This window comes from Sturnira hondurensis, unplaced genomic scaffold (genome assembly GCF_014824575.4).
Source record: "Sturnira hondurensis isolate 20B ecotype Veracruz unplaced genomic scaffold, ASM1482457v3 Scaffold0025478, whole genome shotgun sequence".
NCBI classification, from domain to species: Eukaryota; Metazoa; Chordata; class Mammalia; order Chiroptera; family Phyllostomidae; genus Sturnira; species Sturnira hondurensis.
In genome coordinates this window covers 352,584-369,027 of record NW_028098109.1, presented here as the reverse complement: position 1 = coordinate 369,027, position 16,444 = coordinate 352,584, and the positions used below count along the sequence as shown (strand labels likewise).

General features: G+C 36.5%; 1 protein-coding gene across 2 annotated transcripts in view; it reads left to right on the top strand.

The window, feature by feature from the left end:
• Positions 1-16,444, top strand: part of IL13RA2 (interleukin 13 receptor subunit alpha 2) — a 50,369-nt gene that overhangs the window by 10,041 nt on the left and 23,884 nt on the right. Inside the window, exons 2-4 of one of the 2 annotated variants that reach the window (XM_037039737.1) lie at positions 4,890-4,950; positions 13,495-13,621; positions 15,284-15,435. In XM_037039737.1, the coding sequence (XP_036895632.1) occupies positions 13,528-13,621; positions 15,284-15,435 (246 nt within the window). In that variant the 5' untranslated portion in view covers positions 4,890-4,950; positions 13,495-13,527. Of the gene's footprint in view, positions 1-4,889; positions 4,951-8,985; positions 9,038-13,494; positions 13,622-15,283; positions 15,436-16,444 lie in introns of those variants that run through there. The other variant, XM_037039738.1, reaches the window with a different exon arrangement.

Below are 16,444 nucleotides of genomic sequence, written 5' to 3'. Positions count from 1 at the left end.
GAAAAACAATAAAGCTCTGTTCACATATCAGTAAAAAATAACTTTGTTTGTCATAAACACTTATAAAAAGCAAGCTTACGAGGTTATAAAACTGGTTTAATACTCAAGTGGTGCATGGAAAATATTCTGAAGGCAAAGAACTAGTGGAAGTGTATTGAGAAGAGAGAAGGCTCCAGTATTTTAAATATAAGGATAGACAGTGATCCAAAAATATATTAATTTCCACTTAATGGAAAAGGGAAACATCAGTAAGAGAGAGGAAAAGAGGGAGAAAATGGAAAAAAAGTGGAGAAAAGAAAAGGAAGGGGCCAGAGAAAGGGGAGAATAAGGGAGAAGACAACAGTAAGAGCCTGAAGTGATAAAAAAGCTCCCCTCCAGCTTTAGTTTCGAAATGGCTGCTTATCTAAACCAGAATACAAATTCTCTTGCCTAAAGATATGCACGTACTGGAAGGAACCCTTTGGGTATATTTTCAGTTACATTGTTTGAGCCCTCAGTTTCAAAGTTTTTAAAATACAATAAAGGCTATCTGTTTCTATTGTGCATTTCCAAATTGAGACAGGAATCAGAATTTCTGATGTTTCTCAGTTGAAACCTTTAATCATGTTCTTAGACTAACAACCAAATTTTAAAATTGCCTTATAACAATATAAAGTTGTTTCTGAAGACTTTTGTAGAAAAAGATTTGGAAGAAAAAAAATGAAATCTCATCTTGCGCATAGAAAATGAAGATGTGCTATACTCTGGAGAACTTGGCAGGCTTTGAAAATATTATTTCATTAGAAATGCAAGAACTTTGAACAGATGGAACATATTTCTTAAAGTTATCACTTTTGAAACTTAACTTTGGTAGAGTCTTATTGTCTTACAAAAATGTTCTACTTGGTATGGTACCCTTTGATAAGTATAATCTTAAAACATGCTGACCTGTGTCCTTCAAATAACATAGCAAAAATCCAAGAGCAGGAGCAAGCCCTTATGTGAGATGTTCTCCATTCATGTGTCCAAGGGGGAAGAAATGAGTAATTTACTCCTAGTTAGACCACCTTATGTCCCGTCATTGCAAATTTCTCCAGAGAATTATCTATACTTATTATCTTCAGCTTTTACTCTTTCATTCCTTAAGTATATTTTATTGATTATGCTATTACAGTTGTCCCAATATTTCCCCCTTTACTCCCTCCACCTGGTACCCTACTTTGCTCCAACAATCCTCCTGCCTTAGTTTCTGTCCATGAGTCGTGCATATAAGTTTTTTGGCTTCTCAATTCCCTATACTGTTCCTAACCTCCCCCTGTCTATTTTGTACCTACCAATTATGCTTCTTAACCCCTGTACCTTCACCTTACTCTCCCTCTTCCCCTTCCCTGCTGATAACCCTCCAAATGATCTCCATATCTATGATTCTGTTCCTATTCTGGTTGTTTGCTTTGTTGTTGTTGTTTTTTAGATTCAGTTGTTGATAGTTGTGAATTTGTTGCCATTTTAATGTTCATAGTTTTGATTTTCTTTTTCTTAAATAAGTCCCTTTGACATTTATATGATAATAGCTTGTTGATGGTGAACTCCTTTAACTTGACCTTATCTGGGGTGCACTTTATCTGCCACTTTAAATAATAGCTTTGCTGGATAGAATAATCTGGAGCATTTTGAAATTGAGAGTAGAACCAGAATTTCTGATGTTTCTCAGTTAAAACCTTTAATCATGTTCTTAGACTAACAACAAAATTTTAAAATTGCCTTATAAAAATATAAAGTTGTTTCTGAAGACTTTTGTTGCAGACAACAAATTTAGAAGAAAAAATGAAATCTGAGATTACACACAGTAAGTAAAGATGTAGGACCTTGCTTTTCATGACTTTGAATATTTCTTGCCAGTCCCTTCTTACATATAAGGGTCCTTCCAAGAAATCAGTAGTCTTATGACAACTCCTTTGTAGGCAACTGTCTCCTTTTCTCTTGCTGCTTTTAAAATTCTATCTTTATCTTTAACTTTTGGCATGTTAATTATGATGTGTCTTGATGTGGTCCTCTTTGGGTCCAAATTGGTTGGAAACTCTGTGCTTTCTGAAGTTGTATGTCTATTTCCTTCACCAAATTAAAGAAGTTTTATTTCATTATTTTTTAAAAAATAAGTTTTCAGTTTCTTGCTCTTCCTCTTCTCCTTCTGCCACTCCTATGATTCAGATGTTGGAATGTTTAAAGTTGTCCCAGAGGTTCCTATGCCTCTCCTCATTTTTTTTGAAATTTTGTTTCTTCTTTCTCTTCTGGTCAAATGTTTATTTATTCCTTATGTTCCAAATTGTTTATTTGAATCCGGCTTCCTTCCCTTCATTGTTGGCTCCCTATGGAATGTCCTTTATTTCACTTAGTGTAACCTTCATTTCTTCCTTTATGTTGTTGCCATACTTAATGAGTTCTCTGAGCATCCTGATCACCAGTATTTTGAACTTTGAATCTGATAGGTTGGCTATCTCTCTTTTGTTTACTTGTTTTTCTGGGGTTCTGTTCTTTCATTTAGGCCATATTTCTTTGTCTCCTTGATTTGGAAGCCTCCCTGTGTTTGTTTCTGTGTACTGGATAGAGCTGTTTTGACTCCCTGCCTTAGCATACCTGTTAAGTTGTATGGGGCTGAGCCTTAGGTATTCACCCGGGGTGGGTTAACCCACTTCAGTGCTTTGTGGTTCTGTATGTGGGGGAGGGCTTGGAGAGGGGACAATGTTGCTGCCTGGTTTCTGGAGGTTTGCCCAGCACTCACCTCATTTCCAGTCACTTCAGCAACTTTCCATATGGGACTGGTGCCCTTCCAGTTCTTGCCCTTGTGGTATATTCCAGTGTGGGTGGGTTCGTGCATGTTCTAAGTCTGTACGGGCCCTTTGAAGTGACTTTCCTAAGAAGCCAGCAGTCTCTTCTGCTGCCCAAACCCCCACTGGTTTTTACAGCCAGAAGTCTTCCTGGTCCTGGATCCTTGTGCTGTATGGTCTGGCCAGGAGTGGAATCGCTCACTCCCAAGGTATCCCTCCTGGCTTTTCTACACCAAACATGAATGTGGGGCTGCGTGGTGCACTGCCACCACTGCCTCTCCACACCACACCACATCTCTTGTCTCTCCAACCCAACTCTGTGTCTCCACCCCTCCCACCCATCTGGATGAATGTGGCTTCTTTAAATCCTTGGTTGTTTGACTTTCACGCAGTTTGATTTTCTGGCAGTTCTAAGTGTTACTCATTTTGAGTTTAGTTGTAATTCTACTTGTGGTTGCATGAGGAAGTGAAGTGTATCTACCTATGCCTCCATCTTGAGCAGAAGTCTACCCTTTAATTCTTTATTGAACCCACTTTAATCTGAGTTTTGCTCCAAATATTTCACTTATTCCCTTGTCAACTCCACCAATTATCTTAATTTTGCTGAATCCATTAGGCCATTCTCAGGCTTCATCTTTTTGGGTCTGTCAGCAGTGTTTGACACTATCTATCACTCTGTCCTTGAAACATTTTCTCCACTTGGTTTCTAGTACACCACAAACTCTTGGTTTTCCTCTTACCTCCCTGGTCTCTCTTTAGTTTCATTTGTTGTTACCTACTCATCCATTTGACCTCTCTAATATTGAAGGGTTCTAGATCTCAGTCCCTGGTCTTTTCATTTTTCTTTTCTTTTTTAATCTCATCTCCACTATACTTTAAGAAACTTCAATTGACCCTGTGGCTTTAAATAATGTCTATATTGTGATGATTCTCAAATATGTATCTGTAGCTCTAGTCTTTCCCTAATCACCAGAGTCAAATATCTAACTGCCTATTCATCTTTTCCCCTTGCATGATTAGTCAGGCTTCTGAAACTGAACCATCTAAACTGAACTCTTAGCTATCATCTCCAGGCCCCATAAGCATCCTGTGATACTCCACATTCAATCTATCAGTAAATCCTATCAGCATTTCTATTGCTATCAGTTTGGTCCAAGTCACCATCAACTCTAAACTGGAGTACTGCTTCTTCTCCCTCCTTCCATACAAAGAAGCCCTTTAAAGTATAAGTTACATCAATGTCATTCACCTCACAACTCACAACTGTCCAATTGCTTCTCATTTTACTAAAAGTAAATGGTAAAATAAATAGGCACATGGCCTACCCTGTGCCTATGAGATCATCTAGCCTTTCCTGTTTCTATAGTACTGGTGTTGCTATTTCTAGGACTACTAAGTGCTTCTCACCTCAGGGCTTGTGAAGGTGCTATTCCTTCTATTGGGAAAATTCTTCCCCTGTATTTTCACCTGGCTTATTCCCTCACTTTGTTGAGGTCCTTAATGTCTGTTTCTCAGAGATGTACCACCTTATCTAAAATGAGCCCCATTACTTTCTTTCAAATTATCTTGCTTTGTTTTTCTTTATAGAATTTATAATTGTCAGATATATTTATTGTTCAGTTCTTTCATCAAAAACTTAATTCCAAGAGGGCAGGTTCTTTGTCTTGTTCACTGCTGTACCCCCAGTGCCTGAAATAATGCCTGGCATGTAGTAGGATTCCAAAAATAATTGTTGAATAATGAACACACAATAGAAATATTTACATGCTTTTGTTAGCATTCTTTTCTGTAACTGATGGTACTATATATGATATAATAGCACATATCCATGTATTTATAATCTATATATTATGGACATGAAAGGATATATTAGTAAAATAATCTTGAAGTAATATAAAAGCTAGCTTTTTTTACATTTTCTATTCTGTTCTGATTTGGTAAGGTACATTCTCTTATTTACTTTTGAAGTTATTACCCAAAGTGAATGTTTTGGATACACAGTGTTTGCTTACTAACAAGTATTTGAGAGCATCTGGGAGTGGGAAGAAGGTTGTTGATTTAAAAAAATTGTTTTTCTTATTCCAGAGCAGTGGAGACTTTCAAGATACTGCATTGCTTTCCAGCTGTGACTTCATTTGAATAGAATGTAAGGCACATTTCATTATTTAATAACAATTTGACCCGTGTTAAGAAATGAATGACCTGTGGGAATTTTTTACTTAAAAGTATTTTATTTATTATTAGACAGAGGACAAAGGAGTGAAGGTCGAAAGAGACAGAGAGAAACATTGATTGGCTGACTTTAATAAGCCCCCAACTGGGGACCTGGCCTGCAACCCAGGCATATGCTCTGACCAGGAATTGAACTGGTGACCTTTTGGTTTGCAGCATGGTGCTCAACCCACTGAGCCACACCAGCCAGAATAACCTGTTTTTTTTAAAGGGCTGTAAAATCCTGTTGCTGATATGTTGGATGACACTATAAACTAAAAAGACTCTGATCTGCTCAGATTAGGAACAGATTCTAAAATGTATAAACTGCTTTGTGAATTAACACTGTTTATCTGGCAGTTACTATAGTAGTTCAAAACTGAATTCTCTAGCTTTGACAGTGCTTCAAGAAATTTGTTAACTGGATGAAGTCAGGATGTCATACAAGAAACTATCTAAAAAAAGAATTGGGGAATAAGATTATTAGTTATGTTTTTCAAGATGTATTGAACACGTTTTATAAATATCAGTGGAAATATTAGTATGTAATGCTGGCAGGGACACAAATATAATCATGTTATACATAATTGGATGTTAAAGTGATATTTGTTTAAGAGAGATCCTACCTCTATTTCATTTGTCTGTGGTGGTTTCCATCATTCAATATATGCCTAACTTCTTTCTGTATTTTGGTGGGAAATGACTTACACTACTTAACCAGTGGTGAGCATGATGAATCTATTTGACACAAAGTCTTTTTGTGTTTGCAAATACACAGTCATCTTCATCATTGTTTTTAAAATATTTTATTGATTTATTTTCAAGGAGAGGGAAAGGGAGGAGAAATAGAGGGAGGGAAACATTGATGTAAGAGAGAATATCCATTGGTCACCTCTCATATGCACCCTGATCATTGGGGACCAAACCTGAAACCTGGGAATTGAACTGGCAACCTTTCATTTCATGGAATGTAGCCCAACCAACTAAACCACATCAGTCAGGGGGTCTTCATCATTCTCTATAAAACACTCTACTGTAGGGTGTAATATGTGCTAGTTATTATCTAAATTAGAATTGACTTACCACCAGTTCATAGGCTGATTGTACTGTTATTGAGTCATGTACTGATCTCAGCATGTTGTCAAACTTTAAGATCCAGCAGGTTCTGTAGATGTTGATTATGATGCTGAGTCATAGTCATTCTCTACAAACTCTTCATAGACATTTGCATATTTTGGGTGGTCTCCTTGAAATAAGATTAGTTATGCAGAAAGCCAGTTCTTTTGAGTCACATCCTAAAACTGTGGATGGATGCTCATCAGATGGAGGAAACAAAATGATATCCCAGGGATAATTATGTGAGAGGATATTGAGCTTCACTAAAGTAAAATTAGGTGAAAGACAGTGTTATGTGTTAATATGAACAGAGTTTTTAGAATCAGATATAAACATCTTTGCTTGTTCAAGTTTTGTGACCTTGAGTAATTTACTTAACATTTTTGACCCTCAAACTACTTAGTTGCAATACCGAGTTAATAATAATAGTAACTATATTCCTGGCTAGTGTGGCTAAGTGAATTGAGTATCAGCTTGCAAACTGAAAGGTTACTGGTTCAATTCCCAGTCCGGGCACATGCCTGAGTTGTGGACCAGGTTCCTGGTTGGGGGTGTGTGAGAGACAACTGATCAATGTTTTTGTTCCGCATGGATGTTTTTCTCTCTCTCTTCCTTCTTTTCCCTCTGTCTAAAAACAAACAAAAACCTAAAAATTAGTAGTAACTATCAGTGTTGGTGAGACTTAAATGAGCTATCCATAACAAGCATCTTGCACAGAGCTTAATAAACTATAGTCTCTAATATCATTATTTTCTAAATACCTGACAAGTTTGGTGCTAGAACTTAGACCTCCTGCTCAGTGCCTTCTCATGTAAGGCCATATAAATTTATCATTTCACCCACAGACAACATTTAAGGCTTTGTAATCACACTACATTTTTTCTATCTTCAAGTTCTACTTCTCTATTTTACCATTTTCCTTTTCTGTAAGCCCTATTCTAATTGCTTTGGCTGATATTTTTTTATATTCTAAATAATGAGAATGGAAAATGTCAAATTTTATGACACTGTTTTTTTAACACCCCCCCCAATAACCTAATTTTAAAAAACTAAAAGAAGTATATATAATATGTTCATAGTTCCTTTAAGTGTTTTTTTTTAGTTGTTTAAATTTTAAAAATTTTATTTCTTTATTTTTAGAAAGGGGAAGGGAGGGAGAAGGGGAGGGAGAGGAACATCAATGTGCAAGAGAAATATCAATTGGTTGCCTCTCACAGTACCCAAGTAGGGGGCCAAACCTGTAAGACAGGCATGTGCACTGACTGGGAATCAACCTTTCACTTTGCTGTATGATGCCCAAACAAGCCACACCAGTCAGGACTTAGGTGGATTTTTTAGAAGTCACTTGAGTAACACTGAAAATGTTCATTCCTCATTTCCTAACACAATTATTTGTCTCTGCAGCTTGGTCATTGCTTTTATAAACACGTCCTGTTTTATAAACAGAAACCTGTGGTCATTTCCAATACTTTGGAAGAATCTTTTTTCCTTTGTCAAGGTAGAGAAGAAACTTTTCTATAAAACCACATCATGTGGGTGACTAGATTATTAGCCTTACAACATTTTTCTATCACTTTCTATTTTAACTTCCCTTTCAGTATAGATTATACCAGGTGTGGGGTCTTTTACAAGTCACATCACTTCTTTAAACCCCATTTTAATGATTATAAATATGCAATACCAATGTTACACCCCTGAAGATTTCAATAAATTTAATAAGTTCTTTGTGAATTATCAAAAGGTACAGAAATATAAAAAATATTTTTACTAGGACAAAGAGAAGTAAAGGCAGGTAATGGAATAATGTGGGTGGTAGAAGTTGGAGTTTAATATTAAATGCTTAGTTATCTACTGCCAGGTTAATTTTGCTGAATTACTAGAGGCAAATGTGTAGGTTGGAACAACTTATTTTCAAGTTTTTGTTTAGTGGCTAGATGCTCAGAAGCAAATCCCTTTCAAGCATATAGAGTAATTTATTATTCTCATTGCACTTTCACATATATGAAGATTATCTCATTTAATCTTCAGCACAAATCTGCCAGGTTGTGTTATTACCTTCATTTTATAGTTGGGAGTTGAGTTATAAGTTTCCTCTAAGCATATTAGTGATTGAGGCAGGGCTGAAGTTCAGGTTGATACTTATAACATTGTACCTTTTATTATAATAAGCTCCTTAGATGAATATCTGTTAGTTTATGCAAGGATTAATTAGTCCTGTAAACTTTTATAACACCTTGCTGTGATTCTAAATTTGCTTCAGATGGGCTTTTAACGCCACCCATAACCTCATCTATCTTGTGACTTGTGGAGTCTGTATCCAGGCTGCTGGCTGTTTTTGAATCACCTATGTAATTTTTTTCAGCGTGCTTGATTCTGAGACAGAAAGGGATTTATTAGAGACTTTAATTAATGCCTCTACAGTGGTGAGGAGAAAAAAAGAGGGCCTGTGATAATTGCCTATGATAATCTATTTCTTGAGAAATCATATTATTGGTAAGTACCTGGAGTTTCTCCAATAATGCAAGGATTGTCCCAGCCAACTCTTACAAGGAGATTGTACAGCATGGCTTTGAGGAGGTGGAGAAGTGAGGCTGAAGATAGGAAACAGCTTTAGGCTTGCCATTCCAAAGGAGTGTCTGTCTCTGTGGAAAACTGTCTAAGCAAGAGTATTATGTGAAACTGAGTGGGTGGAAACTGGAAGCTGCCTTCCACATTGATCTCAGGTATGAAAAATTCCTAGTATAGTGGTTGTCTTCAAGAGCTCTGTTAGAAGACTATCAGAATTCAAATCTAAATTTCACCATTTATTGTCTGTGAGTCTTGTGGGAAATTGTTTAATTTCTCTATGTTTCAGCTCCTGGTCTTTTAAATGGGAATAAGAAGAGTATATACACCCAAGGCTGACTGTATGACATGAGATAATGTGCATAAAGTGCTTAGCACAGGGCAGTACTTGGGCTGCTGTGAATGCTGAAGAAGTAGTAGGAAGTATTATTGTTATTGCAGATATTGTGACTATTGTAATTTGCACTTAGTATATTAGACAAGGTTTAACTGGAATAGTATCTGGTAAAAATAAGTGCTTAAAGAAACCTTATTGAATTATTATTATGCCAAAAATGTTATGATGATGAAACTGTGTGGTGGGTTGATGGTTTGGTTGGTGACAATAAGTTGAGGAAGGTTTGAGGTGAAGCTTCTGGTAAGATAGGTTCAGGACAGATGCCATAGAATAGGAAAACTTATTTGCTAGCTGGAGGAAAGAACTTAAGATAGTGTTTTCCAGTTCTAAATCTGCCACAAATAAATTGTGTGAGCTTGGACAACTCGCTTTCCTTTCTGGGTATTTCATCATTTTTAAAAATAAGTAGTTAAGCCCTGGCTGGTGTGGCTCAGTGGACTGAGTGCCAGCTGGAGAACTAAAAGGTTGCTGGTTTGTTTCCCAGTCAGGGCACATGCCTGAGTTGTGGGCCAGGTCCCCAGTAGGGGGTGCATGAGAGGCAACCACACACTGATGTTTCTCTCCCTCTCTTTCTCCCTCTCTTCTCCTCTCTCTAAAAGTAAATAAATAAAATCTTAAGGAAAATAAAAAAATAAGGAGTTAAGGTCAGGCAAGTGGTTAACTGTGGTTTAGGGGTGGGGAGTGCATTATAAACTGTTTTAAATCTTGTATATCTGCATTGGTACTCCCTATCTTATCTTCCCTTTGTCCTCATATCCTCCCTGCTACACCCCTCTTGTGAAAACTCCATCTTTTTGGTAATCATATAACCATATAAAGAATATAGCCCTGGCCAGTTGGCTCAGTTAGTTGACTCATCATGCCATCCACCAAAATATTGTGGGTTCTCTCCCCAGTGAGAGCACATACCTATGTTGCAGGTTTGATGCCTGGTTGGGGCATGTATGGGAGGCAATTGATACATGTTTTCCTCTCACATTGAGGTTAATCAATCTCTCCTTCTCTCTCCCTCCTCCCTCCCTTCTTCTCTTTCCAAAGTAGTAAACGTACCCTGGGGTGATAATTAAAAAAATATATAAAGCACATCATTGCACTAGTGACAATTCTGTAACCCAACAGCCAAGGAAATAATTGCCTTTGTACTCATTTATATAAGAAAATCTAGATGGGAGCCTGGGTATAATTCAGGAACTTCTTTTATGGGCTTACAAATAAATCAGGAAGTCAACTATACCATTTCTGGCTTTTGCTTAGGTATATTGAGCTGATCCAGAAAATACTACTTGATAGCTTGAGTCACGCTTCATTAGCTTATAAATAGAATAGAAGCAAGTGATTTTTGACTCTTTATTTAGCATCTATGCTATACATGATATAAGGGTATGAAATATTTAAGGACAGATCGATAGGTGAAAGAGGACTTTAAAGACTGTCTGTGAACATTTTAAAGATTGTCTTAGTCTTTATAGGTAATATTAATGGATTTCTCTTTGTCAAACCCATCATCTTGGGTCCAAAAGTGACTAGTGTGTTTATCTCAATCTATGAGAGAAGCTTTGTGGAAGGTCTGTGGTCTTATGTTGACCAAACCTACCCATTACTTATATAGATGCTTTAGAAGGCAGCAATGGGCTGGCAAGTGTGTAGGGAGGAAATCAGGAGAGATATTTATTGGACCTCAGATATTTAAGAGAAATGGCATCCTCTTATAATTTTATGAAGCATACAACATAGCATGGTGTTGATTCAGTCTAGTTAGCTAATTGAGGAAAGACTAATATTGGAGCCCCAGAGGCAAAGCTTTTGTAATACTGAGTCAAACATGTGGGAACCAGCATAGGAGGGTGGGAGTGCATTGGGTTGGTATTCATATCTCTGTCCTCTCCTAATTTTGCTATTAACTTGCTGTGTAATCTTGGACAAGTTTGAGTTTTACTTCTCAATGTATAAAGAAGGATTGGACAAGCATTGTCTCTATTATACTGTCTTTAACAGCTTGATCCCAAGATTCTATTATGTAATAATTGAAGCCTAGCAACATTAGAACATTATAGATTGGTCAGGTAGATAAAGAGAGTGGGGCAGGGAGAGAGGGTTGTTATGCTCAATTAGTTTACATAGGAGGAAAAAAAGGTTGTTCCTGAATGTTGGGTAAGTGATCTTTAATCTTTAACTTCCTGTGAAATCATTGATTCCAGGATTATAGACTAAAGAGCAATGTAGGACTTTAAGTAGTGATTTTTCTTTGAAAAGAGAGTGTCTTTAAAATTTTTATTTATTTATTTATTTAATTGTTATTCTATTACAGTTGTCCCAGGTTTTCCCCTTTTGCCCTCCTCTGCCCAGCCTACCCCTCACTTCCACAGTCAATCTCCACACATATTTTTAACTGAATTTATTGGGATGACCTTTGTTAATAAAATTTTATAGGTTTCAGATGTACAATTCTATAATACCTCATCTTATATTGTATTGTGTGTTCACTACCCCAAGTCATTTATCCCCCCTCTACCCTCTTCTATCTCCCCCATCCCATTTCCTTCTAGTACTCACCATACTGTTGTCTTTGTCTATGAGAGTTATATTTTTTGGCTTAATTTCTTCATCTTTTTCACCTAGCCCCCCAACCATCTTCCCCTTTGATAGTTGTCAGTCTATTCTCTCTGAGTCTTTTCCCATTTTGTTTGTTAATTTATTTTGCATATTAGATTCCACATATGAGTGAAATCATATGGCATTTATCTTTCTTTGACAGGCTTATTTCACTTAGCATAAAATGCTCTTTAGGTCCATCTATGCTATCACAAAAGGTAAGATTTCCTTCTTTTATGGCCGAGTAGTATTTCATTGTGTAAATGTACCACTGCTTTTTTTTATCTACTTGTCCCCTGGTAGGCACTTGGGCTGCTTCCAAATCTTGGCTATTGTAAATAATGCTGCAATGAACATAGGGGTGTTTATATTTTTTGAGTTAGTGTTTCAGGTTTCCTTGGATATATTCCCAGAAGCGGAACTGTCAAAAGGCAGTTCCATTTTTAATTTTTTGAGGAAATTCTGTACTGTTTTCCACAGTGGCTGCACCAATCTGTATTCCACCAACTGGGCACTAGGGTTCCCTTTTCTCCACATCCTCTCCAGCACTTGCTTGTTGATTTATTGGTGATAGCCATTCTGACAGGTGTGAGATGATATCTCATTGTGAAAGGAGAGGGTGGTTTTTTTTTATTGAATAGGTATGTGGATAAGTGAATCCTTTAAGTTTTTATCACAAAACCAGTATTCTTTCAGGATAATTAGATGATTACATTGTATCCTGTGGCAGTGAAGTGCTGTTTTAAGAAAGGGCTACTGCCCTGGCTGGTGTAGCTCAGTAGATTGAGTGTGGGCCTGTGAACCTAGGGATTGCGGTTGTATTCCTCAGTCAGGGCACATGCATGGTTGCAGGCCAGTTCCCAGTGGGGGCACACGAGAGCCAACCATACATGGATGTTTCTCTCCCTCTTTCCTTCCCTTCCTCTCTAAAGATAAATAAATAAAATCTTAAAAAAGAAAGGGTTACTAAATTCATATTTGCCCTTTAGAAAGGTTATCCTTGCTCTATGTGATGGAGAATGGTTTGGACACAGGAAATGCTAGAAAAGGAGATCCTTGATGAAAAGATCCTAGGAAGTGGTAGTGATAGTTGAGAGATTAGATGGGAGAGAGAAGTTGAGGAAGACTCCTGGGTTTCTAATTTGGGCAATTAGGAAGATGATGATGCTGTTTACAGATATAGGAAACATAGGGAAGAGTGAAACAGATAAGAGAGTAGAAGATGATGATTTAATATTTATGAGGAAATGGAATTGATTTCTAAATGGAACAAAGTTCTGAGTTATCTGAGGTTTGGTGTAGGTTCTGAGCATTCTTAGTAGTCAGATAACTTTCAAATATTTTATATTTCAGAAAGGAGTATATGTATCTGTGTGTTTTCTTCATTGCTAGAGGAGAGAATTGCTATGGAGACTAATGATGTCATAATCCCCCCCCCCCCTGTAAACCAGTAAGAACTGGCAGGTGTGGCTCAGTCTTCAGGCTGAAGGCTATTTAAGTCATCCCATCCTGGCTACAGCTGTGATATATAGAAAAGTGTGGGGGTGGGGCTGGTGAAGGGATACTGGTTTTTTTTGTTTGTTTGTTTTGCTTTGTTTTTACTTTTATGAGAAAGATGAAACTGTAATCCTCCCTTTCCAATTATATTGGTTCCAGACTTGATTCTTTCTTTGTTCCTGGTTCAATGGGGCACAATTTCCCCAAGTCTTGGTAGAAAGCATGCAGAGAGTTTCCAAATGTATTTACAATTACATTTAGTTATTTGGTTATTTGAAGTAAGATCAAGTTAAAATGTTGTATTTTTTTTAGAGTGGAAAATTCAAGATATTATATTTTAGAGAAATGGATTTAATTCATTTGGACATCAGATGCCTATATGCCATTGTTATTTGCACAGCATTTGGCTCTACTTTGTCTTCAAACGCTGAGATAAAAGGTAAACCAACAATGAGGTAGTTTAAAAATTAGGGATATTAACTGTCTTTTGAACTTGACCTAAAAAACTGCATGACAAATAGATGGATTGTTATTGTAAGTAATTCAGGAAGTCCATGCACAAAAGATATGTTCATACTAGTCAGTGCCATGTACAAGGTAACTGATGATAATAAACATTTTGTGGGATAAAAGCCAAACTGAAAGACACTTTGTAAATATTTTCTATAGTCCTCGCTAATGAATATGTTAATTATCTGAAACATCACTGCCTGATACCTAACTAACTGAAACTTTCCTTAATTCCTATCATTAACTTTTGGGACAATTAGATAAATAAAAAACATATACAGAGATTTAAAGTAAAACTTAAAATTAATTACAGAACTATTAAATTATGTCTCATGAAGTCTTCTTATAACTAAAGGTAATTAGAATGATGTATTTGACAAGGATTTCTAACCATAAAAGTTGAAACAACAAGATTGTCATTTCTTCCCCAAGGCAGACTTTTTTGATGGGTACATGAATATCCTACATCAAATTATTACTCGTGTCACAATTTCTTTCTTTGGGTCCTTTTTCCCTCACATCAGTAAGTGTTATAAAGTATTAAAATGAACAACAGGGCAGAAATGAGAGGAAATTATTGGCAGAAAGGCAATATGAGGGTTGTAGTATAGTACTACTAGCATTGCTAATAGGAAAGTTTATAGAATATTTGTTTGTTTTCATTGCTTTTTAAATTATCAAATGGGGTCTCCATTGCCTCCTACTGCCTCTTCTCCCAGAATAAAAGGGGATATTTCCTGATGTCATTCTATTCAGCTATCTGCCACTTCTTGAATATTTCCAAAGAATGACTCTGGCTTGCCATACTCTAGGGCTAGTTCTGAACTTTAGTTTACTAAATGATTTAATTAAACCAGACTAGACCAACAAGATCTGCCTATTCCCCTAATTCTGAAGGCCTTTAGCCATAGCAGTTATATTTTACATTTTCTATCCCTTTTTTGTGTGTGCTATGCTGTAAAATGGATATTGTAAACACTGAATTAAGACTGATCCTTTCTATTAGAGAGATTTGTGTAATAAAGTGTTCCAATCCTAGACTAAATTATGATCTGTATGGCCACAGAGATAACTCCATGTGAATTTCTTGTTTCTGTGAAAGTTTAGTACCTTGCTAGGCAAAGTCACATTCTGTGTATGTGATTTCTTAAAAAGGGGATAACCATATAGTAGTAATCCAATTTTTAAACTACTTTATTGAGATGTGATTTTCATAGCAAAAATACTCATGCTTTTAAAGTGTATTGTTCAGTAGTGTCTAGGATATTCACGAGGTTATACAGCACCACCAATATAAAATTCTGGAATATTTGCATCACCCCAAAACCAAACCCCATATCCATTCAGCAGTCAGTCAGTATGTGGCCTTTTCTACTGTTTTTTTTTCATTTAGCTTTATGTTTTCAAGATTCTTCATGTTGTGACATATATCAATACTTCATTCCTTCTTATGGATGAATATCCCATTGTATAAATATACCACAATTTATTTATCTGTTCATCAGTTAATGAACATATAGAAGTAATCTAGATTTAGCAATTTTGTCATTAAATACAGGAAAAAAGTAAAAATATTTTGATTTTATTTCAGTTAATCCTCCTCAAGATTTTGAGATAGTGGATCCTGGATATTTAGGTTATCTCTATTTGCAATGGCAACCTCCACTGTTTCTGGATAATTGTAAGGAATGCATGGTAGAATATGAATTAAAATATCGAAACATTGATAGTGAAAACTGGAAGGTAAGTAGAGCATGCAGTTATGACATCAGAGGGATTATTAGGAATTTTCTTGTGATTACTGATATCAGTGTCCACTCTAATTCCTGTCTCTCAATAGCTGTTATTAAGATAAAACAAGCTGCCATAATCCTGCCTTTTTCCTGTGTTTACTGTCACATCTGTTTTCAGCCCTTCTAGTATTAAGACTACTATTGGAAGTATAGGGAAAAAAACAAGCAAAACACTCGGTCGCATGGAATATGAATTTGAAGAGTGCTTATGCATTTTACCATATTTTATACTTACGTATATACCTATATATGGGTATTATATATGCTACTAGACTGTGAATTTTTTTCTTTGTGGGAATCAAGATTTATTTATCTTTGTACTCACTCTATGGAACACAACATGGTTCTTTGCATATATTTTAGTAAATCGGATTATTAACTACTTACATAGTCAACAAGCATGTTCATTCAAAGATTTGTTGTACAATGAATTCTTTTACCTTCCTAATTTAGCTAGGTAGTTTCAAGGACAATTCTTTTATTTATTTTTTATTTTTTAATACTGACCCAAAGACATATTCATTGATTCCATAGAAAGGGGAAGGGAGGGAGATAGAGAAGAAGACAAACATCAATATCGATGTGAGGCAGAAACATTGATTGGTTACCTCTCCTACTGCCCCTTACCACGGGCTGAACCCACAACTCAAGCATGTGACCTGATTGGTAATCAAACCTGCAACCTTTCAGTTTGCAGGAGGACACCCAACCAACTGAGCCACACTGGCCAGGGCTCAGAAAACAATTCAAATCAAACATTTATTGAGCAATTTTTGTTCCTAGCACTCTGCTAGGCATCAGGAATCCAAGTATAAACAATATGTGATTTTAGTCCTCTAGGATGGAGGTCCCCAACCTCCAGGGCTGTGGACCAGTACTGATCCTGGCCTGTTAGGAACTGGGCTGTACAGCAGGAGGTGAGCTTGGATGTAATGCACTTAAATCATCCCCAAACCATC